The sequence below is a fragment of the Micropterus salmoides genome, unplaced genomic scaffold, assembly GCF_014851395.1.
Source record: "Micropterus salmoides isolate LMB-PRFRI ecotype aquatic unplaced genomic scaffold, ASM1485139v1 Ms_hic_scaffold_22, whole genome shotgun sequence".
Classification (NCBI taxonomy): domain Eukaryota; kingdom Metazoa; phylum Chordata; class Actinopteri; order Centrarchiformes; family Centrarchidae; genus Micropterus; species Micropterus salmoides.
In genome coordinates this window covers 4328417-4353686 of record NW_024041373.1, presented here as the reverse complement: position 1 = coordinate 4353686, position 25270 = coordinate 4328417, and the positions used below count along the sequence as shown (strand labels likewise).

At 39.6% G+C, this 25270-nt stretch overlaps 2 protein-coding genes across 3 annotated transcripts; one reads left to right on the top strand and one right to left on the bottom strand.

The window, feature by feature from the left end:
* Window positions 1-375: 375 nt before the first annotated feature.
* si:ch211-125o16.4 (neuroblast differentiation-associated protein AHNAK) lies at window positions 376-9044 on the top strand. The gene is made up of 5 exons (XM_038737869.1): window positions 376-531; window positions 2505-2588; window positions 2695-2815; window positions 2950-3125; window positions 3742-9044. The coding sequence occupies exons 2-5, from the start codon at window positions 2583-2585 to the stop codon at window positions 7966-7968; spliced, it is 4530 nt and encodes a 1509-aa protein (XP_038593797.1). The 5' UTR covers window positions 376-531; window positions 2505-2582; the 3' UTR covers window positions 7969-9044.
* Window positions 9045-9239: 195 nt separating this feature from the next.
* Window positions 9240-25067, bottom strand: edaradd (EDAR-associated death domain). Of its 2 annotated transcripts, none has more exons than XM_038737870.1 (6): window positions 24760-25067; window positions 17230-17288; window positions 16835-16877; window positions 16520-16593; window positions 11015-11063; window positions 9240-10590 (listed from the first exon to the last, which is right to left on the bottom strand). In XM_038737870.1, the coding sequence occupies exons 1-6, from the start codon at window positions 24815-24817 to the stop codon at window positions 10202-10204; spliced, it is 672 nt and encodes a 223-aa protein (XP_038593798.1). In that variant the 5' UTR covers window positions 24818-25067; the 3' UTR covers window positions 9240-10201. The 2 variants fall into 2 exon arrangements, with proteins under 2 accessions (XP_038593798.1, XP_038593799.1); XM_038737871.1 differs by having other exon boundaries at window positions 16520-16590; window positions 24760-25058.
* Between the last annotated feature and the right edge of the window lie 203 nt (window positions 25068-25270).

Genomic DNA, 25270 nt, shown 5'->3' with positions numbered 1-25270 from the left:
ATTTTAGGAATTTACATTATATTTCACAAAATTTGAGTTCCGCGTTTTGTTACATAAAAGCAAAAGTGCCAAAAAGCGAAAACAAAAACATGGCTAACATCAAAATGTCAGATGTTAAAAGGGAAGCAAAATGAAGTGTGTGCATGAAGTGTTTGTGTGTGAGACAGTGTTGCTATGTGTTTGTTTCTTTGCACACCTGGTTAGTCCTGTTGAAAAGGAGTGGTGTGTGTTTCTCTCTTGTGCTCTCTTGTCAGGTTTCGGCTGCCATTAGGCCTGCGAGTCTCTCTGTGACATAGTTTGAAGTCGAGGCGTGTGTGTAAATGGGAGTGTGTGTGTGAGTGTGAAAAGGGGGCACTATGATTGGCGGTGCTGATGCAGCCTAACCTGTTCTCCTGGCTGGCTTCAAGATTATCTGCATTTAACTGGCAGATCCATCCCGTTTTTCCTTACAGAGCAGCAGTGATACACTGACAAGGAGACATCTCTCCCTGGACTTTCCATAGGTGGAGGCATCCTTGGCAGCATTGTACGGTGAGTACATCAGATGTGTTGTCTGTGGCCTCTTTTTGGTTGATATGAGACCCCATGATGAGGTCAGTTGGGAGGACAATTGCTAAAAATGCCATGTTAAAAAATTGTTCGTTATTGACTTTAGATCAATTCAGTTTTTGGTGCAAGGATACACACTGAGTTTAAAGTGTAAAGTTCTAAGTCCATATTTTTGACATATGATGGAATTACATATGTCTTGTAATATTTTCTACATTTGTTCACTAGTAACAACTAACAATTTTGATACACCATAGTCCAATTGTGATGAAGATTTTTGGAAATTTGTTGTGGTTTCTGGCAGTGACAACAACAAGTGATTGTTCAAAGTAAAATAATAATACCGTAGAGAAAAAATATACAATATTTGAAATATTGTTTTCAGCATTGCTTAAATGTACTGCTGTCTGTGTGACTTGATGTTGTCCCAACTTACTCATACCAAACTCTGCTGTCACTCCCTGCTGCACTATTTGGTTGGTATCAGTGTTGATGTTGCCATCCTGTTTTAGATGCTACACCACCCTATAAACTACACCACATTGATTAATTTTTAATTGCTTGTGACTTCACTGTCTTTCCTGTTTTCTTTAAATTGCTGTTAATTTCTGGTTCGGGGAAGCATACATAGAGCCTGAAGCCAATGTGCAGTTATGTCAGCTGTAATTATTTCTATTTTGTACTTCCTGTGCAGGAACATTCACTCTGATATTACTCTTGGGCTCTCACTCTATATATCCTTGGACAAAATGCGTTATGTGTACCTATTGTCAACAGGTTACTTTATATGTGGCTCTCATTGAACATAGCAAGTTGTTAATTTTCCAGTCACAACTATTTGACAGTTTTGACAGCTGAGTTGTTTTTCCTTTGGAAGACCTAATAAGCGGAGGTCTTTTCATGACTGTTACATTACCACAGATGGGTTTATCTACAAATAGCATAATTTTTTGTCGCATTAGTGGACAATGTGGATGTTAGTTTAAGAAAACATCCCTGATTCCATTTTTATTGAGGACGTGTTTCATAACCCATCATTGCTAAAGGTAAAGCCAGCTCTGTCTTAATTTAATGCGGCTATGCTGCAAGTTAATTACATTAGCATAAACATGTGAAGAAGTTGGGGTGTGGTTAAAGGAAGGACTGTGCACATGTATGTGTGTGCTGAGCAGAGTGACATGTCCATCAGAATGCATCTAAACCAACTGGTTTAGATGCTTACATTCCCCTGAGCGAACCTGGCTGAGGCTTTGGATTCCTGAAGTGTGAGGTTCTACGGTGTGGGGGCGTTGTTGTTTCTCCATCAGTCACGGTCAGAAAATTAAAGAGCTGCTAAAGGCAGGTGATGAAGATCTTCTGCTGCTGTGATTAATGATGCAAGAGCTGCTTCATTCATACTATGACTTTTGGTGGTGCTGTTTGTACTATTGTCATCTTGTCTTTTTCCATATTTCAACGTTCATGTCCTGTTCATCTGGGGAATTGCCAAAGATTTTAAGTAGCTTGTACAGGTATACTGTATGTTACATTAAACATGACATACTATGCCATAAATCAAATCATGGTAGTATGTAAAATGGCTAAAAAGTCCAAATGTAGGGATAATGTATGTTTGAGTTGAGAACCTAATATATTTACACATAGTACCTGTTTTTGGCAGTAAGGCCATATACCATATAACCACTTGTCAACATTCACTACCCTGATATTCATTTGGACATTTTTTTAAATTAATGACATAACGAAAACCTAAACTGGTTTTTGTTAATAGAACCAGATTTCTCTTTTGGTTTGAAAAATATTTCAAAGACTGCAACAATGATGATTTCCCAAAATTCTAAATTGTTTCCCTGCATCAACACCACACATAAGGTACATAGTATAACTATGTCACTGATTTAAGTTATATTATCGTAACTTAATAACTAAAGTTGCTTTTCTCTTGTGTTTTACAGATCATTTTGCTGTGGTCTGGAGTTTCCATTGTTTCTTGTATTTTGTAGAAATTCCATGATATGTGTTACATCTAAGAAATGATGGTAAGTATAAAAGCATCTGTGAAAATATCTTTATCCATAGGCCTGAGTTTGAAAGAATGGACTGTAATGTCTTATTTTGTGTATTGTAAATCACTTTTAAACACAGAGCGGAGACAGCAAGGGTAGACGTATTTCAGAAAGCCTGGTCCTGGATGACTCTGAGAAAGGAGTCGTCATTACAGGAGTCACAGATGACAGAGTGGCTGCAAAGAGTGGCCTGCAAGCAGGTAAGAGGAAAAAAAAGCAAATATTGAAACTCATATGTTAATCTTTCCTTTTAGGAAACAGTGTCTGTAGATTAAGGATTCAAGGAAAACATGGAAATATGCTGGTTTTGATGAGCTGTTTCTACTTGTTCCAGGGGATGAGATTGTTGCAGCCACTATACACCTAGACCACCTCAACAAAAGTGAAGTGCTGAACCTCCTGAAGGTTCTGGAACCTTATGATAACAACATGAAGGTTCTGACAAAGAAGGACCTGAATGCCAGTGCTGGCCTTGGTTCCTTTGGATTAGGTCTCAAACACCCTGAAGAGGTAAACAACGGGGTTGGTTCAGCCAAATCAATAATAAAAACTTACCTCTAGTCGCATCTATGCAGGTAGTCTTAGTTTTGTTTGACCAGGTTTCTATATTTCTGCCTCCACCCTAGTGCAATGGAGGTGAATTGGATTGCGTTTGCGGTGCTCACAGCTTTTAAAAATAACATTCAGTTAATAGCTGTGACCAGTTTTCACAAAGATAATTTCTTCAAAAGCAGTTTCAATAAAATGAATATCTCTGAACTTGGGCATATAACACCAAAACTATCTGCATGGCTATTCACCACAAGGGGTAAACTAGAAAATATGTTTTTGTAATTTGGGTGAAGTGACCCAGTCTGATGTGAGCAGTCTGTTTTAGTATCTTAACCTAGTCAAAGTCATCCTCCGCTGATGAGATCTCCCAAGCCACTTAAAAAGTTCCTAAGACCTAAAGAAAATACTTTCCTTGCACATTGTATCAATCTATTTAATTGTCAGAAATCCTTTTAATAGTGACAGCAGCTCTCTGACACAGTGTCAATAATAACTGAGCAGTATTAGCTTCACATAACTGATTAATGACGCAGGAGTTGCTTTAACCAATGTTAATCTACTTCATTACCAACAGATGCTCAACCTAAAGAAGGATCTGTCACTGGATGCATCAGCTGAAGCACCTGTTGTTTCCGTTGGTGGCCTCAGTGGAAAATTAAATGCTGCGCAGGGGTTGGGGGGTGAAATAACTTGTCCCACTCTCAATGGAGACCTTCCCAGTCTCAGTCTAAATAAGCCCACAGCTCACGCTGGTGGCAAGGTTACAATGCCCTCCGTAGGACTGACTGGACCAAATATAAAAGGAGATCTAGATGGCACCCTCAAAGTACCTGATGTCAGTGCCTCGACTCCCAAGCTCAACACTCACAGTGCCTCACTAGACATTGAGAAACCAGAACTCAAGACAGGAAACTTGGAATATAAGCCCCCAAAATTCAAGATGCCACACTTCAATCTGCCTAAACACAAACCACCAAAAGCAGAAATGGATGTTTCCGGTAAGGTGGATGTCCCTTCTGTTAGTGGAAATCTAGAGACACCAGACCTCAATCTGTCAGCCCCAAAAATAGATGTTAAAAATCCACATTTGGGCCTGAAGGAGCCAAAAGTGGATCTGAATGGTCCTGATGTAAATTTAGAAACCCCGAATGCTGATATCGAGGCACCATCAGGCAAAATCAAGTGGCCTCATCTGAAATGGAAAGGTCCCAAAGCTAAAGGACCAGATGCTGACTTAAATGCTGCCACAGATGTCAGCCTCACTACACCAAAGATTGATGGGGATCTAAGTGCACCAGATGCTGACATTAACTTTCCCAAAGCTGACATCAAAGCTCCTGATCTATACGTTCAAACCCCAGATCTTGACATTGATGCCCCATCTGGTAAAATTAACTGGCCTCATTTGAAATGGAAGAAACCCAAACCTTATGGCTCAAAAGCTGATCTGGACTTAGATGCAAACCTGAACGCACCAGATGTTGATTTGAGTGTTCCGGAGGGTGGAATAAATGCCCCAAACGTTGACATTCGTTTGCCAAAGGCTGAACTTAAAGGCTGTGATCTAGATGCACAAACCCCAAATATTGATGTAGAGGCTCCATCTGGTAAAATCAACTGGCCTCACATGAAATGGAAGAAGCCCAAATTTCAAGGCCCAACAGCAGACTTGGATGGAGACCTAAACACACCCAATTTAAATCTCTCAACTCCAAAGATTGAAGGTGACATTAATATACCAAATGCTGAATTGAATCTCCCAAAAGCTGACCTTAAAGGGCCTGATGTAGATGTTCAGGCCCCAGATCTTGACATTGATGCCCCATCAGGGAAAATTAACTGGCCTCATATGAAGTGGAAGAAGCCCAAATTTCAAGGCCCAACAGCAGACTTGGATGGAGACCTAAACACACCAAATTTAAATCTCTCAACTCCAAAGATTGAAGGTGACATTAATATACCAAATGCTGCATTGAATCTCCCAAAAGCTGACCTTAAAGGGCCTGATGTAGATGTTCAGGCCCCAGATCTTGACATTGATGCCCCATCAGGGAAAATTAACTGGCCTCATATGAAGTGGAAGAAACCCAAACTTCATGGCACCAAAGCTGACCTCAATGCAGATCTGAGCACACCAGACGTTGATCTATCTGTTCCAAAAATCGATGGTGAGATTAGCACACCAAATGCTGAGCTAAATTTACCAAAAGCTGATGTTGATCTTAAAGTACCAGATGCTGACATTGAGGGCCCTTCTGGAAAAATCCGGTTCAAAAAGCCCAAGTTTCGACTGTCTGGGCCAAAGGTGAAATCTCCTAATGTTGACCTTGATGCTAATATTAAAGCACCTGACCTCAGTCTCTCTCCTCAAGCATCACTTGATGGACCTGATTTTGATCTTAAATTACCCAAAGCTGATGTTGACATTAAAGCACCAAATGTAGATACTGAGGCTCCATCTGGGAAGTTCAAATTGTCCACTCTTAAAAAACCAAAGTGGTCAGCTTCAGGTCCTAAAGTTAACAGTCAAGATATTGATCTAGATGCTTGTGTTTCATCCCCGGACTTGAGTCTCTCAGCTCCAAGTGAGATCCATGCACCAGATGTAAAACTAAACTTACCAAAAGCTGACCTGGAATGCTCTAAGTTAGATGCTCCAGATCTTGAAAGTCCATCTGGAAAATTCAAATGGCTCAAGAAACCCAAATTTAGCACACTGAAGGGTCCAAAGGCTAATATTGACGCGGATGTGAAGGTACCAGATGTAGATGTCAAGGGGCTTGACATGGATTTGAGTGCACCAGATGTTAATCTTTCAGCACCAAAAATAGGGTCTGGGATTGAGGCACCAGACCTCAAAATCAGCATGCCTGATGCTGACATCAAAGGTCCAGATTTGAATCTTAATGGTAAAGATCACCACCTTGATTCACCTGAGGGTAAGTGGAAGTTACCGAAATTCAAACTACCAAAATTCAAAGGGGCAAGCGTCAAGGGTCCCGAATTGGATGGTGATTTAATAGCACCAGACATTGACACCAGTCTTGAGTTACCTAAAATTGGTGTGGATCAACCTAATGTAGACCGAAAAGCACTAGACATGAATCTTTCTGCCCCCACAATTGAAGGTGGCATTGCTGCTCCAGATGTGAACCTGAGTCTTCCAGAAGCAAACCTGAAAGGGCCGGATGTAGACCTTAAAACACCAGATGTTGACATTAATGCTCCTGGAAAATTAAAGATGCCAGGATTCAAAATACCAAAATTTCACATTGGAGGATCAAAGGCACAATTACCTGATGCGAAAGTTGATGTCTCTGTTCCTGATGTTGAATTGCCAGCAGCTGAGGTCAAAGCACCTAATGTGAATCTTTCTGCCCCCACAATTGAAGGTGGCATGTCTGCGCCAGATAAGAACCTGAGTCTTCCCAAAGCAAACCTGAAAGGGCCGGATGTAGACCTTAAAACACCAGATGTTGACATTAATGCTCCTGGAAAATTAAAGATGCCAGGATTCAAAATGCCAAAATTTGGCACTGGAGGACCAAAGGCTCAATTACCTGAACCCAAAGCTGATGTAAAGGGACCCAGTCTTCATCTACCAAAAACAGACCTCCAGGTACCTGATCTCAAACTGAAAGAACCAGGTCTCAGCCTGTCTACATCAGAAATTGATGCACCAAACATAGACACCAAGTTGTCGAAAGCTGAACTGGAAGCACCTGATGTCACACTGAAAGCTCCAAATGTGGATATCAACCTGCCTAAAGCAGACCTTAAAGGCCCTGATGCACAGTTAAAAACACCAGATCTAGATTCCCATCTGGGAGAATTTAAATTGCCTCATTTCAAGGTTCCAAAACTTGGTCTTTCGAGTCCCGAAGTCCCCAGTGTTCACCCTTTAGTAGAGGCTGGAATAGAGGCACCAAAGGTCAACATAGGCACTCCTACAGCAGATGCCAACATCTCTGTTCCTGCAGTAGACTTGAGTGTGCCACAGTTAGAGGGAAATATCAAAGGACCCAAAGTTGATGTGAAAGCTCCAAATGTAGATACAAATCTTGAAAAGTCCAAATTGCCACATTTCAAGGTTCCAAAGCTTTCAAAGTATAAAACAAAAGCTCCAGAGGTTAATACAAGTGCAAATCTTGAAGTCTTACCTGATGTGAAGGTCAAAGCTCCCAGTGTTGAAGGCAAGATCAGTTCACCTGAAGTCAGTGTGCTCTCTGCTCCTAAAGTGACAGGCCTCAACACACCTGAACTGGATATCACAGCTGAAGGCAATGCCGAAGTTATAGGTTCTGAAACTGGTGTGTCCAATGCTGAGGCAGCGTTTCCTACATTCAAATTCCATAAACTGACTGGGAACGGCATTGATGGCATTGGAGGAATTTGTGATACCTTAGGCTTATCAAAACTAGACACAGAGGCAAAGGATTATGTTGTCAGCAAAGGGATCCGCTTGCCAATAGTAAATGCAACACCAAAAGCAGGAGAAAAGATTGACATTATGGAGAGATTGAAAATGTCGATGAAAAAAACACCCTCAGTTAGCATCTCACCAACCAAAGAGAAAATTGATACTGATCCGAAGCTTGCCGCCCAAAGTCTTGATGTCAATGTCTCTACAGAACCAGGAGATTCCTCTTTGGTGAGAGGAGGTACTTTCAAAGTAGAAAAGCCAGAGCCTGTTCTGGGCCAAGCAGCCCCTGAAATTTCGACATCAGATGAAAATGACAAATTGACATTAGGCCTCTCCAATATGCTCGGCCTCAATATCAAGGATTCAGATACTGACTGATTCCTGCTAGGCTATCCTGATAAATAAAGCTTCAGTCCAGAAACATTGTAAATATACATAACAAACAAACAATGAAATGCCTTAGTTTGTGACCATCAATAGAGAACTTACTTGTTTAATTAACACTTGCCATTGTTTTCTGCTGATAGTGCCAGCTACAGCATCCTTCTTGTGCAATAACTTAAGATAACCTAATGAAAGAACTTGTTTTTATAAACTATGTGTATATTGCTGTTATTTATATAAGCTTTTTTCTAAACATTGTTGATTTGAACACAGTTCTCTTAGTATTGCATGTGATCACATTGAGCTATTTAGGTCTCTGAGAAATGCATTACTTTACCTTAAAATGTTTTAATAATCAGTGAATTGTGTGAGTGAATGTATTTGTTAATCTTTTGTTCAATAAATAAATATTAAACTGATTAGAACTGATGATTTGTTGTTTTGTATCCAAGTAAATCGATATTTGAAAATTAATATTTGAAATGAGTATTTTACAGACCTGTAATAATCTAATAATCAAATAAATATCCATTTATTATTGGCAATTTTACTCATAGCTGAACTGTACGATTGCCTATTTAATACACTTCCCATTTTTGCATTTTCAGCTAACCTGCTGTATGTTAAAAAGTCTCTGTAGGATACAATAGAAATGAATTGGAATTAATCAACTGGAAGTGTACCAACTGAACACTGTCTCTGTTTATCACTACCAAATTAGAGAGTTCTTTCTAGGACCCTTCTTGGAAATTATCAGTTCAAGTTAAAGAAATTATGGAGCCATGACAGAAGTCCTTGAGGTTGATGTTGCTCCTTAAATTTTTCTTTAAAAATAACAAAACCTTTTACAGAGTTTGAAATGTATTTATTTATAGTAAAATAAAAAAAAATCCAGTTCTTTCTTTAAACATAATAAACAAAAAAAAACAACATTGATGTGAGTATTAAAGGTTTTAACTGTATGTTTGGTATGCAAATGTAACAAATTAGATTTTTTGGATAATATTTTGTTTGGTTAGACCAAATTAAGGAGAAATATATTAAAGAAATATTTTACTTGTTGATCTAAATCTTTTTTTGTTGATATTTCCCACATAACTCCATTCCACAACAATAGAACAATAAACGAGACACAGCCAATGCGATTATTAATCAAAGGTTGTCACATACTGTACATCTTGGTAGCATGTTGAGTGTGTGTCGAGTGTTGAGTGTTATTTCCAAAAATAAAACAAAATATTTAATTAAAAATAAATACTTTGACAGTCATTCTTTGCTCTTTATTCAGGCATATGCAGTCAGATGCACATAAACAAGACTAATGCTGTGTTCCAAATGGCATTCTTTTACTTTTCTACTTGTAGTATGTACTGCAGCTGTCCTTACAAAGTAAGCACTGTTGCATGCAGTATGCATACAGTTGAGACATACTACTTTGTCATAACATCGAGCCTGGAACTTTGACCCTCTTGCTTATACTCGCACTGTGCAGAGGGTTGTGAGTCAGAATTGCCAAAAAACCAGTGGCTAGTGGTTCTGTGAGACTGTACTTGGGCACAACGGTTCTTTGAGCTACCTGCTAACATCACCATGTTAACATGCACATGATGACAATGCTCAATGCTGATGTTTAGCAGGTATAACGTTTGCGATGTCCACTATCTTACATTAGCGTGTTAGCATCTTAACTAACTTAGCTAATTAGCACTTCACACAAAAAATCAGATCACCAGGTTTATTACAATTCATCCTTAGGGGACCATGCATGTCCTTACCAAATTTCTTGGCAATCCATCCAATAGTTGTCTAGCCCTCTCACACAAATGTCAACCTTGTGGTCACGCTAGAGGAAAAGTCAGGGGATCACCAAAGTCATTAGGATACGTCATCTGGGAACAATGAATGTCTTTACAAATTTTCAGGGCCATCTATCCAGCAGATGTTGAGATATTTCAGTCTGGACCAAAGTGGTGGATCACCTGACAGACCAAGAAACGGACTGGCCTTTAGACATAACAACATGTTATTTTTTTGTAAATTCTATACTGTCTGTAGGATCCTGTACTACCTGAAGCACCCAGTGATGCTGGTATTCTCTTTTTTTAAGATTACTTGTTACTAATAATAAAAAATTGGTCAAATGTAGAAGAAGAAGAAATTCCTAACAAATACAACCCTGACTGAAGAAAAAAGAGAAACAGGATAAATATACATTGAGTCAAACTGGTTAATGAGTCTGTTGCCAGCGTGATGGCCAGTCCTTCTCTATCCAGCTCTGCAGCAGTCGCAGCACATCAATGCGCTGATAGATGCGGCAAAGATCGGTGAGCTCAGTGACCGTCTTCTGGTTGTAACGCAGCAGGAACTCCTGGGTGGGACTGTGGGACAAAGAGCCCTGAGTCCGGTGCTCCAGCAGGGTCAGTTCATCGTAACTCATTCCCCAGCGACTTGCAAAGTTCTTCCAGTTTTTGATGGTGCAGTGGTTTGGATCCAGTTTGAGCCGCAGTAAATCTAGGAGATCTTTGTCATTCATGAGGTCGCTGATCTTGGGAGGAGGTGCTGGGCAGCAGCACTTTTCACAGGGGATATTTAGTAACTGCAGTTCTTTGGGGTAGTCTGAGCTCAGAGATGGACAAAGAAGATGGAGTTAGCTGTAGTATATTGCATTCAGTATATTCCAGTATATTAACATCAAAGGAATATATATGAGTTGAATTAATTTCTTCATTAAATTCTTAAGTTACTTGATTATCTGCCTCCTGGTGGCCATCAGAAAGTATCTACTGTCTTTACTGCCAATTATCAAATAAATACTCTTACTCTTAAAATGTGTAGGGTGCTGTGACATCAATAACGCTATGCTCCTGCTATTATACAGCCTACACATAATTACATTTTCTTGCCTCAATAAGGCTGATGATGCTCTGAATATTTTTGCAATATTTCAGGAAAACAATCCACCAAATTGAATGCAGTTTTCAGGAAGAATGATGAATGAGTCATAATCTTCCTTCACTCCTCAGTATAAGAATTGATATACCTGGTGAAACAGATGTTGGGCAGGTGCATTCTTCAACATCTTCAACTGGCTACAAAACAGAGAAACACAAATTATTACTGCTAGTTACATTGGTAACTCTGGTTATTTTCATTCAAATGCCCAAGCTGAGCTGTAAACATGTCAGCAATATGGAGACATCAGAAACATTCACCATTCTCTTCACACACTCAACGCTTTACACTAAAAAGTAGTAGTTTCAACATCAGCAAGTAAAACATAACTTTATATCAGAATAGACAGTACCAGTCTACATTGTAGATTAATACTTAAGACATCAAAACAATGACAGAACACAAATGGAATTATGTAGCAAAGAATATAGCCCACATAAATGCTTCACAGAATTGAAGTAGCAGAAATATCTTAACATCAACTGTTCAGAGGAGACTGAGTGAATCGTGCTGTCATGGTCGAACTGCTGCAATGAAGCCACTACTGAGGAAGAACAACAACAAGATAATTGCTAAATTTGAGATTTTTGGTTCAGTCTGCCGTGTCTCTGTGAGACGCAGAAAAGGTGAGAGGATGGTTTCCACATGTGTGGTTCCACTGTGACGCATGGAGGAGGAGGTGTGATGGTTTGGGGGTGCTTTGCTGGTGACACTGTTGGTGATTTATTCAAAATTCAAGGCACACTTCACCAGCATGGCTACCAGAGCTCTACTCTTCTTTCGCTTTTGTAAATATATAACATTATATAGTAAAATGGTTTGGTTAATTAGCTAAATAAACACCAAACAGGACTAAGAGTCCACAGTCATTTGTCTCTTTGAGGATGTACAGCTGTACTTTGATAATGTCAGCATGCTAATATGCAAACAATGATAATGCTACCTGCTCATGTTTAGCAGGTATGTTTATTATTGTCACCATCTTTGGACCACCAACATTGGATAATTAGCAAAAAACACCAAGTACAGCAATATCAATATTAGATAAAAAGTTAAGGGATCACCAAAATTCATCCAGAGGGGAACATGATTGTCTGTACCAAATATAATGACAATCCATCCAATAGTTGTTGAGATATTTCAGTCTGAAAAAAGGGGGGCACTGACGGGCCGACATTGCCATTCATAGAGCCATGCCTCTAGCATGGCTAAAAACATTACTTGGATTGGCTAATCCAGTGGTTCCAAAAGAGGGGGTGCCTTGACAACGGGCCACGGGTGCTGCAAGATTTATTATATTGTTCATGTATTGTGCATTTTCAATAACATTTCATCCCATTCAAAAATCAGCGATAGTTATATTAACTATCAAAACAGAAGACGAAAGCAATAAATGTCAAAATGTTCATTAAGCAGTTATGCCGCAGCTAATGACAGGACAACGCAAGATAGTAGCTGTCATAACAACATAACATGCTGTCCGGCTCTAGAGTTATTTAGCTAGCTCAAAGAAATGCCAATACTTTGGCAGTCAGAAAGGACTAAGTCTGAGCCCACCAACTTGGTTAATGGCTTCTAAAGAAAAAGAAAGAAAGAAATTTAACATTAAAGCTGCAAGCAACGTTGGGCGGGCCCTTGCACGTGTAGCGCGTTGAGGTATGAGGCGGCCGCGTTGCAGGTTCTGGAGCTCTGCCTGTGCGGCCGTGAATTTGCCACGTGCTTCGGACACTGCACAAAGGTGTTAATCATCACTTCCTGTGTCCCCTTTGTGGCGCTACATAGCACTTGGCGCTATGACTATAACTGAATATTGGCGTGCAGATGTGTTCGGGGCGGGACAGTTATCAAGCATGTAAAGTTTGGTGCAGATGTGAGCATGTAGACTGAAGTGATAACAACTTCCTGTTTCATGTCGGGCACGCTCATGGACGAAAACTCACCATTTGTACAACTTTTAATCATCAATGGGTTTAGACTGCACAGGGAAGTTGATTGGATTAATTCTCTAAGAGGAGTTTGTTAAAGTACGCACCCTCTAAATGGTCCTGTGCAGGGTATGGGTCCTTGAGGCTTTTTTGTGTGTCTTGATATGATGTCCCCAAAACATTTCGTGCACGTAGGTTGAACGTGGCATGGGGGTTCATTTGTTCTAATTCTGCAGGTGGTACTAGCCATTTTGCCACGCCCATGTGCGGACCCATAAAATACGAAATTTTTTGCCACTTCTGACATGTGTGCAAAGTTTGGTGAGTTTTTGAGCATTTTTAGACCTCCAAAAACGAGTTTACTTTGCAGAAAAAAGCAAAATAATAATTCCTTCAGTTTCAATAGGGACCTTGCATGGTTTGTGCTTGGGCCAAAATAAGTGTTTTTAATCGTATTCATTGTTACTTTTAAGTTAAATTAAATATTTATCTATAAATCTGCTGAGCACCTAAATCTGCTGAGTGATTGAGAATGGGCCTATATAATAATATATCAAGATATAAAATGTTTCCTCTTATGCAAGTTATGTATCGCAAACAGTTGACGTGATGCATTTTCACTGGCTTCTGTTAGCAGCACCTTCCAATTCAGTGGGACAAAACCACATCCTGTATGTTCACAGCCCAAATTAAAAAGTACTCACAGAGTGTGTAGCTCTGCCAAGGTAGAATAGAATTCTCTGCATTTGGTAGTTTTAATAATACAAAATACAAATCTGCATCTAAATCCAGATCTGCATCAAAATACAATTGATATAGTAATGATGGTGATTGCTGATTGGTTGATTTCAGTCATATTTTTGCAGAATATGCCATGAATATTTGTAAAAGGATGGATTGTGCAATTGTGTGTTTTCAATCAACCACACGTGGGTGCCAGTATTACCAAGTGATTAGTCAAGCTTGCTCCAGAGAGAAGATATTTGGATAGATGTTTGGCATACCCTTACATTGAATTATTTAAATCTGGCTTTTTTATGGGGCTATTGGGATTTGGGAATCCTTTTGGCTGTTTATGATGCCTGATGCATCTTGTTGACTTATCAGTTTAATGGCTACGTATTACTGCCGCCTGCTAGGCCTGAAACCTCCATGCATTAGATAATATTTTCTGCATACGTCATGGGGTGCAAACTTTTCTTGTCCTAAAACAACTACTCAAAAACTTTTTCAGACTCATTTAAATATTTTATGTACCAAATATGGTGAAGAGTGGATAAAGTTTGTACATGAGTTGATGAGAAAATGGGTCTGTAATAAAAGATTAGTCTTAAGGAACTATTGTACTCACAGTTCAGCAGTTATATGCCAAAAACTAAAACAGATTGTAATCAGTTCTTCTTTTGTCCATGGTCTAACTTTCTCCCAAAATTCCCTGACCTATGTATGTGAAGTAGTTTTACAGATCCCATCCTTACTAACGAAAAGAAAACCGAAGGTGTTTATATGACAACACAGGAATCACTTTGTTCAAGCCTATGTGCAGAGGCTAGACTAGATCAGAGGTGAACTTCCCATACACCACTTTCAGGTGACGCAGGTGAAACATGAGTTGGTGGTATGGGGCAGTGTGAATCATCTGACCTGGCTTTTCAACCCTCCCTCTGAACTGTACAGTGGGCTGGATATTCAACTTTCTATTAGTGTTCATAGTTTTATTGTAAATGTATTTTTGTAGTGCCTTTCTAGTCTTTGCGACCACTCAAAGAGCGTTTACACTACATTGCATTCACCCATTCATCCACTGAGCCTAAGTTCTCAGCCACCCTTGTATTGACTTTTAAGGAGAAACATCATATCATTGTGCTGCTACAGCATTACTTCTGGTATGACTAGTAATAATTTAATTTAATTTATGGAGTACTTACAAAACAGTACAAAGTACAAAATGCTTCACAGAGACACAAATAAATATACAGTGAATGATAATTTACATGAGGGGTAAAGTAAAATAAAAATAAAATAAGAAATGAGAGCCAATCCTGTTCACCTTATTTAAGCTTCTTTTAGGCAATACTGACCAGATGATACCCACTTATATCTATCAAGCCAGATGAAACCAATTGTGCTTTCAGGATGTAAAAACCTGGATGACCCGCAATTCTGATAAACTTAGACAAAACAAAAGTTATTATACTTGGGCCCAAATACCTCCAAGATTCTTTATCTAACGTTATAGTTACTCTGAATGGCATCGCCCTGTCCTCCAGCCCCACCGTGAGGAATCTCGGAGTCATCTTTGATCAGGACATGTACTTTAACTCTCACATTAAACAAACTTCAAGGACCGCATCCCATCTCAAAATTATGCGGAAAAACTAGTCCCTTAAGACACGTTTACGACAGGACACAGAAATATACATATCATATTTCCCCTGTTTTAGCTTCACTGGCTCCAAAAACAAAGACCCAAAACCCCAAACCCCCCCAAAAAAAGACCCAGGGCCCAGGCGGCCCACCAAAATCAGTCAGACACCCCTCACCAATAATCCATCCTTCGATTTAAGGGCTTAGATTAGCGGTGTGACGAAACACTTAGCCCGTGAGACGTAAAATTGCACAAGATTGGGGCCATGACAACAAGACAAGAATGTATTTTAATAGGCCTACTATTTAGAAAAATTTATTTGGGGCCCCCCCCCCAGAAGATTTTGAGCATGAAACATTTAATGCATGGAGCACAAAATTCAGGTGGCAGATGACAATTCAGAATATAAAATTATAATAGAATGCAGTAAGTAATCAGTAGCTTATTATTGTTTTTATTTTAAGTTACTTTTTTTTTGACAACACACACTTTTCTTCTATATTTACATTGCATTGCAGGCATACTGTGCAAATAAACCTTCTTCATAGCATTTTTATTTGTTAATTAAAATTTCTTGATGCAAGCCATTTTTCAGAACATTTTACCAAATGCTTTAAAAAAGTGGTAGGCATCCAAAGTGTCCCCAGTGTAAATAAGCCTCCCTTCCTGCTCCCCCCCTACAGGCTGAGCTACTCCATGCTTCACCTCCACTCTCCTCCTGCTCTCTCATTCAGCCCTGTCACTTTGTCACTGGCTAACACTGGCCTCCTCCTCTGCCTGGCAGTGGCTACAGTTCTCCTTTACTCCTTCAAGTGCCTGTGCCTGCTCTACGTCGGGTGCCGCAGCTGATGTTGAAGCCACTGCAGCCCCGGTAGCAAACATATCGGTTATTTTCGTGCGTTTGGCGGCAGCCGTCTGAAGATTTTTTGGGGGCTGCAACGCAAGGAACAGATAGCAGAGGGGGTGGGGGCTAGTAAGGGATGTGATTGGGCCGGCTCAGTGTCAGTATAGAAAATTACCCAATGGGCAGTTGTCCATTGCCTTATGGGCCGGTCGTTGGCCCATTTTTAAAAAAAGTAAATATATAATTTAATCAGCCTCAAAGGTGCCTGGTATGCTAGATTACCAATCCATCCCTGGAGTAGGTTTAAGACTTTCCTCTTTGATAAAGCTTATAGTTAGGGCTGGCTCAGGGGAGGGTACCTGTGTTTTGTTTCTCTTCAATGATGGTGCTCTCCAAGACCTCATGTGTTCTATGTTCATACAAAAAGATACTTTAAAAAAAGGTTGTAATACTGACCTGTCTTATTCTGTCTGATGAGGGGCTCAGGTATCCAGAGGGCATGGAGCTCAGGTGGAGTGTCACAGCATCTGCTGGCAACACATTAATGACATCAGTGTATTCTGATAAACAACACTGCAGGAACACAGGAGTAACAGCAGATATAAAATATATGTACAGTAACTTCTTAAGTATGAGGTCTAAATTTACCCCCCCCCCGCCCGCCCGATTGCTTTTATTTGAGAATTGATGGTATGTGTGAACGCTAATAGAAACAGTATAGCCATATATGCTTTGTAAAATGGAGCATGGGTGTTAGACTTCCTTATTTACCATGGTGATCGGTGACCTGCACTGGATAATTGGCCTCCAAGGACTGTGGGAGAAACAAGAGCAGACAAGATAATATTAGAAAGTAAAATGAATTTGTTTAAAAACCAGAAACCTGAGAAACACCCTCTTAACCCTCTTCTTTGGGGGCTTTAAATTCACTCTGTTTATGAGAATGAGGCAGCATTCACTCTCGTGTGCAAAGACAGGGAACAGCCTGCTACAACCTGAGCAGTCAGGTATTAGCAGTCCCAGCACAGAGTTATGGTACATTTCTTAGGAGATTACTGTAAGACTAGAAGAACACTCAGCAAAAATCCAACTGGATAGAAGACAAGTCATGACAATAAGACACTTAAACACATGACTAGAGGAAAGAAAAAAGAAAAGGTGCTCACAAATTCTGCTACAAAGCTGGTGGTGTCTGTGTCCTCCACAGGTTCAGAGCTGGTTCTGTCTGTTACAAAAAAAAAGGAGAGGCATCAATGTTGTGATCAAATGCTGTCATTTCCATCCACTTCCTACATATGAGTAATGTGTCAACCTCAGAGAAGCATAGCGAAGCAACATCCTCCAGCCAATATAATCTGGTATGTGAGTCTGACGTAGTTTTGACATGTTAAATTGACAGTAAAACTGGGAAGTAATGACATATTCTGATCATTTAAATGAGGTAAACTCTACTTTTGAAGGCCAGGGAGACATTTTTCATGATGCTGCTTGATGTCACAACCCTATTGTCATGTAAGCTGCATTCGTCTTGCCAAATAAAAAAGTTAAGTTTAGCTGTGTTCACCCTCCACTTTCTCACCGAATAAAGCAAACCAACCTGTAATAGTGCATGGATGCCTCTCAGAAACAATGAAAATACTGTTCAGCAGCATCATGGAAAAATCTTAATTCATATGCCCCCAGAACCGAAAAGGAATATTTTTAACAAGCACATTCCTGGATGAGTTGGGAGAGCAACACAAAGGCGGCTTTTCAGCTCTAGAAAATACCTGGACGGGGCTGTGTGCGCCTTCATCAGTCTACGTCACTGTAAAGCCTTTGTATCCAAAGAGCTCCAAATAAAGAACTGTGCTGCCCTTTCTTGGGTTACACTCTATGACGATGAAACTGCATAGGAAACTAGATTTAGGATTAAGTGATCAGGTGTAAGCAGGCCGTTTCCTACGTGTAGTTTTCAAGGTGTTTTGGAATTCATGTACTGTATATAGGTCATAGAGAGTGTATAACCAGCCTGTATGCCAGCCTAAGCCTAAGACTCATGTAAAACCCTCATGTCAGCCTGATTTTAAAATGATTCTGGCACAGTATGACCATTGGGGCACTGGTCTTGGTCATGACTTGGTCTCAGTTTGGGTGGTTTTTACTACAACACTTTTTCATACAGAAAATAAAGGGCGAAATCATAAACAGTTAAAATGATCATTTTTATAAAAATTCTTAAAAGACATCAGTAACTCTAATAAGCATCCCACGTACAACACAACACACGGAGGAGGAATACAATGCCCTTTCTCTCTCTCTCTCACACACACACTCACACACACAAAACCTAAACTCCTCTGTACAAGGTCTAAATGTCCAAATTCTTGATTACAAAAACACATAAACAGCAAATACAAAAAAAAAGTATTATAATAATATAAAGAATAAATTTAGAAAGAATGTAAAGTATGTGAATATTGTAACATTTCAGACCATTTTTTGTTACAATCCAGTGAGAGGAGTGAGAACTCAGTCCACCATATACTGTCAAAGTGGTATTTTTCCAGTGTACGATGCTCTATTTCCTGGCTGCCAGTAACTCTAACTCATTTATTACTTGTAATTCAACTGTTGTGTCTTGCAGTGACAGTGGATTTCTCATTTTGGAATTAAATGTTTTCACTTCTTCTTTTTTAAAGAGCAGACACCACAGGAGGTGACAGCCAGTGTAAGACATTACAGGGAAAATGAAAGGTAAACCCCCATCACCACAACTTCTGAACACCAGCCCACACAAGACTACAAGGAAATGTTGACATGTTCCCCTTTGCTTTCAGTCTCTATGTCTAGAAAGTAGTTATTGGGCACATTTGAGTATGGAATCAATAATTAAAGGCTAAAACTGATGTGCTGAAAATACTACACTTGCTTACTTTTTCCATTTTTGTTTCATTCTGCTATAGCATTCAACAAAACAGTTTATTATATTTTTTGCACATAGATCTATAGAAATGGAACATTGTAAGCCTTGTGGCTTAGTGCTTGATATCTTTAAAGTACTTAAATAAATATTCAATCAATCGACTTATCGTTCAGCTCTAAAAACTGTCCCTGCAATTCACCATACTGTCTCAGGAAAGAATGTAGCTGTGTGAATTACTTACAGTATAAAAGCAGAAGAATCTCTGATCTCAAAAGTCATTGAATTCAGAGTTTTCAAAAAGCCATCCAAGCTTGTAATATCATTACCACATCATGAAATTGTACTGTAAGTCAGGAAACTGCTCACTTTGACTGGCTTACCAAAGGAAGGAAAGGAAAGAAAAGAAAATAAACTCCAAAAAAACCAAAAAAAACTCTTAGCAATAAAGCTGCTTATTATTCTGAATGGTTGCCTGGATGGTAAATCAGCAACCACAAATGTTAGAGTATTCTTAGGGAAATGATGAAAGAATGTAAAATGCAGTGAATTCCAGTTAACATTCTCAAACATGTTAAAGTACTAGAAAAGAATGTAACATTGCACCCCTTGGTGGTATTCCCCTTTAAACATAGTGCATTAAGTATTAGGACTTACAGCCAGTCACCAAATTATCAAGTGTAAGTCGAACCACAGATCAGTTGAGCATTGTCTCTCCCTCTCTGGGAATGCAGGGGCATGTAACTGCACGCTCTGGATAACGTACAAGAGATGAAATATAAACCACATCATAATACATTGCTTAGGGCCATAATTCCGCGCAGGTGAACCAGGTTTTTCTCAGTTTTGACCACCCATGTCTCCTATGAAAGGATAAAGCACAATTTCAGCGCAGGGCGTGTAGTGAGCTGTTTGCTTTCTCATGAGTTTGTTTCCACACATGAATGGAGGTGAAAGGCATGCCAATACCTGACCCAGGCCACAGCGAAGTCTAGACTCAGAGCAGCTATATACACACAACTTGTACAAACTCTCTGCTACATATGTAACATAGCTGATAGTGTGTAGTAAGTGTGCTTTTTCACTAGGTGTGTGTATTGCATAGGATTATACTGGTATAATACTGCTTACAAGACCTCTTAAATGGCATATCACCCCACCAAAAATGGATCTTTCTCCCTGATCAGAGTAAAAACATTCTACAAAAACCTGACATGTACTTTTTAACAGCTTAATGTATTGTGGTATCTCAGAGTATCTGTACCACAGAATAGGTGCAGTGGGTAAATTAGCCAAAATATGTGTATTCACTTTCATTCAGAGAGATTACAAGTTTGATACCAATCTCTGTTAAATACAGAGTTGGAGTCAGGACATGGTTAGCTTAGCTTAAAACCAAAATGTGTTCCCCGATCATGTCTGGCAACCTGGGCTATAGTAAAAGATAACCAAAGAAATAATACCTATGAAATCAGAGTATGCAGAGACAGATGATGTTGTTTAACAAAGGAAGTGCATGTAGTCATGTGAGGTCACCCACTGGTTTGTGGACTACTGTTTTGAAGCCTTGAGTTTGGCATTTTGCCGTCGCTAGGGTGGCGCTGGTTTGACACATGTTCATTATCCTGTGTCAAACACAGGGTGTGTGTGAAAGTGACAGGACGCCGTGGTAACAATTTGTCAATCACAAGGTAGACAATTGCTGAAGCCTCCCCTGCTTTATGGTCTATGTTCCTCTAAATGGGACCATAATTTACAAACTGAACATGAGGAATTTACAAGACTTGAAACTAACGACTGAGATGATAAACTCATTAGGAAAGTGTTTACTGAGGGAATAAATCAGCTGAGAAGTAGCCTCATTTCCATATAGACCTCTATACAATTGGACTTTTCTTTGGAACCAGTGGATTCGTCCCCTGTTGTCTGTTAGAGAGAATGCAGGTTTAAGGGACTTCAGACCCGGAGGAACACAAGCTTAGAGTTAAAGAAATTTACAGAAGTGACATCTGATTGGCTCACTAGTGCCACAGTCACACCTGCAAACCCACATTTGCCAGTGAGAATGATTCCGTGTGTTATCTGACTTTGCAGCTGTGGTCTCTGTTGTTTGACATTGCTCAGTTTTGCACGAAATAGCGAAAACAAATCTAGTGCGATAGAATTAATAAAAATGTATCATAAATGTATTCTGGAATTACTATACATAAAGAGATATTAATAAAGAAAATAAATTCAATAAAGTTGCATCCATCTCAAATCTCTAGTTTAAACATTGCAGTAACCACTTTTAACTGAACTAAAACTTCACATCCTGGCTTAGCTTAGGTGTGCTCAAGATCTGCTATAAATTACAGTTTCGCAACGGTGAAGGGAACTACAGTGTACTTGGATCATATAGGATTGCAGACAAACAGCCATTAACCCCCAGTGTGACTAAACACATGTTCATTATCCTGTGTCAAACACAGGGTACGTGTGAAAGTGGTTTAGCTGACTACAGACAAGACAAACAAAGTTAGGGTTACACCTTAACACCAGAACCTAAAGGAAATGATATAGTCAGGTGTAAATAGTATACACATGCCATCAGATCACGTTTGCTTCTGAGGTGAGACAGCAGGTGTTGCAAAGCCAAACATGTTTGATGTGTACATGATGGTGAGTTTGAAACAGAATCAAAATGTACAAGAACGGATCTTCAGCCTGTGGTGTTGTTAGTTTAAAACAGAAACCAATAATTGGCTTCTGTTGTAAATGACTGGGATTCATCTGGCTGCAATCAAGAACAACGGCACCTGTGAGGAATAAGAGCTTCTGCCTTTAAGGATTGTCACTAAAAATGAGAATAAAATACAAAGTAGTACATGTTTATCATCTTGAGGTTTAATTAATTCATGCTGGTTACATGATAAAGTTAAACTGATTGCATTTAGCCGACGTGATACATCGGCGTTAGCTTGCCTGCCACTTTTAGTAACTATTTGTGTATCTTATACTGGAGGCTCAGCAATGTAAACAAAGCAAAATGTATTGGATGATAATTAGCGAGTGGCGGCACTGAATATAGCTGCGGCCTGGAGGCTTCTTCTATTTCTATTGGAGTGAGTATAAATCCAGAGACAAATTCCTCGTATGTGTACACATACCTGGCAATAAAACTGATTCTGATTCTGATTAAACAGTTAGTGAACTAGACTGAATATTATAAATGAGATTGTTGCCACACTTTTTAACAGTTAGTCTGCAGTAAGTAACATTACTGTAGTGAATGGGTCTTCCACTGTGTCCTGTGCCATTATGTTGCATTATTGTATATTATGTGGGTCATGTAAGTTATGCTGGTTTCAGACAACCCGATGCCAGCGCTGGGGGCAGCGTAATTCTGGCAATGCAGAGTAATAATAATAATAATAATAATAATAATCTTTATTTGTAGAGCACAAGTTACAAAGTGCTTTAACAAGTGTGAAGACAATAATACCCCCCAAAAAAACAATAATACAGAAACAATACAAGATAAAAGCAAGAAAACATTGAAAAGACTAAAATACAGTGTGTGACTATGCAATAAATCACTGCAACGCTCAAGTGTTGCACAAGTTCAACTTTTTCAGCTCGAGCGTGAGATTCGCATGACGCTGTGTCGCGATAGCCTATCAGGGCTCCGACTGTCTGGACGTCACCAAATGCTTTTCAGAGAGTAGTGTGTAGGGGACTGGGACACCGGGCAGAGCAGAAAGACAGTCTCTGACAACCAGCTGCTGAGCTACTGGGAGCTGTGGAGGAGAGAGCCGGGGGCAGTGCCGGATCGTTGGACAAATAAACCCCCGCTGTCAGACTGGACTCTGCTCTGACAACGAGCCGTTTACTGGCTGGAGGAGCTCAGAATTTACTGCGGTTATGAAATTAACTTTTTACTTGTTATGGGGGGGGATTAAAATGTTCACTAGTGGGAGGTATCTTCTCTAGCGCTTCTCATTGTACAAAGCAAACAGTGGTGGATCCATGCAAACGTAGCTGGATGCCACTATCACTGTAGGCTAGTAGGAACAAACTGCTCCATTGTTGCTTTGTACTGTTACATGAGTTTTTGCAGGCACTGCACTGTGACATATCCTGAGTTCCATACCTCGGGAGTCGGAGCTGAGAATGACGTCACACCCGAGTTGACGGCGTTCCAGTACAACAACAGATTTACGTCGGAAACCAAGATTGATGCCTCTGGCCATTGTTTTTTGCAGTATTTTGCTCATCCAAAGACAGTAGCAACATGTCTACAGATTTAAGTTGGACGGGACTTTAAATGAGACACACATAAGATGTAAGTGTGATAAACAGTAAATTACTAAAGCTTTCATTACTGTCAATTCAGGGAGCAGCCATCTTGGATTTTGAGTTCGGGATTGGTGAGGTTCTCCCGACTTTCCGAGTCGGAAATCCGGCGTTCCAGTTGAAATTTCTGCCTTGGAACTCGGAAATTCCGACTTCCCACCTCCAATGAAAGGCACCAGTAATACTGGTGGTACACGGGACAATAATATGGATCATGTTAGCTGGTGAAGTTATGTGGAAAGCCACAGCGAGCTAACGTTATCGAACTCGAGCAAACTAGAACACAAACTCACAATATATTTCACATGTTTTGCAGTAATGTAATGTCAGTTAAACGTTACCTTTCCAATATGATAGCCAATGATTTTTTCATATCCAAAACCAAGCGGAGGTCTCTCTTGACTTAGCCTAGGGCCTAAACCTTTCTGATTGTGTTTTCACCTGAAGTCGATCTGATGCTCGTTTGGCCTGAAGGGCTTCAGAACATAAAACTTTGTGTTAGTTTTTATTCATATGTGGAGTTTGTGCTGGGAGCCAGTAGTTTTTGGTTTTTAGCAGTCTCCATCATGTTGCTGTGTTACCGTACAGATTCAGAAGGCGAGAGGCTTTACTTTTTTAAGATGACCACAAAAGTTAGTATCTTTAGTAAAATTTGTCATCTGCAATCATAAATGTTAATTATATAAGGTTGTTACGATGCAAAATGTCATGATGGAGCAGGACAGTAATGTTGCTCTTATTAATGGCCATTAATTAACCATTAATAAAACTTACAAGCCGTTATAAAGTGTGTCTCATTTGCTAAATGCTATTAGGGATTATTCGTTTTTAAAACTGTAACTCTTATGTTGCATTCATATGAACAGAAAATAAACACTGAATAGGATTCAGCACACTAAAAAAATGAACATTCATATGAACGAGGGAAAAAACAACCTGCATTCTGATCCTGACGCTCAGAGCTCATGCGAGATATAGGCCTAGGCTGTGGTCAGCGGTACTCTTATATTATTCATTTCAGTCAGTCACACACACAGGATGGATGAAGCTTACTCATGTGGTAGTGTAGTCTAAATACGGGGGCCGAAGGTAAGCTAACGGTTATTCCCTTAAGACACTGACGGAATTTTTTAATTGTGGAAACTGACTTGGTTGTGGTTGTCGACGGCTAAGAGAAAACTTTGTTGCCCTCAGAGTAACAATTCTAAAGACTTAACATGAGTTTTAACGAATTAAAAACGTTCTAAATATCTATTAAGCTATTTTCGATACAATAAAATTTCATGGTAAAAACGTATTTTGCTTGTTGTCTAAAACGATAATAAAAATAATAAGATAAATATAGGAGGTCTCAGAGTTAACTAAGATAGCCTAATGTAAAACAAATGCAGCACACATAAACTAGCCCACCTACTGAGCTGGACCCAGAGTCTATGAAGACGCTTAATATCTGACTTACCAAATGGTTCCTTACATGCCCTCAAACTGCTCATTTTCGGAGCTGTGACGTCTCTCATGCGGGGAAATGTATCAGGATGAGACAGAAACTGCGTCTATATCAGCTTCAAAACAGTAATCCTTCATATGGCGCTGAGAGACGGCGCTACAGCCAGCCAAGCGGCGGCGGCTCAGACAAATGAAACGCCTCAGTCACGACCAGGTAACAGAAGCAGTGGTGCCTTCAAGCTCTCCTCGTATTTCCAAACACCTCCATTTCGGAAGTCGTTCATAGGCGAGTAATTAGTAATGTGTAAGCGCTGTACGCCTACTTACTAAGTTTTTTTTTTTTTTTTTACGAAACTGTCTGGCAACAATAACAAGTTATTTAGTTTGATAAATAAATGACAGGGTGTGACAATGCTAAAGGCATAGAAATTGTTGTTTTCATTCATTTTTATTGATTTATTAAAAGAAAAAGTGGGATGTGTGGCATTAAGTATACAATAAAATAAAAAAATAAAAATCATGTC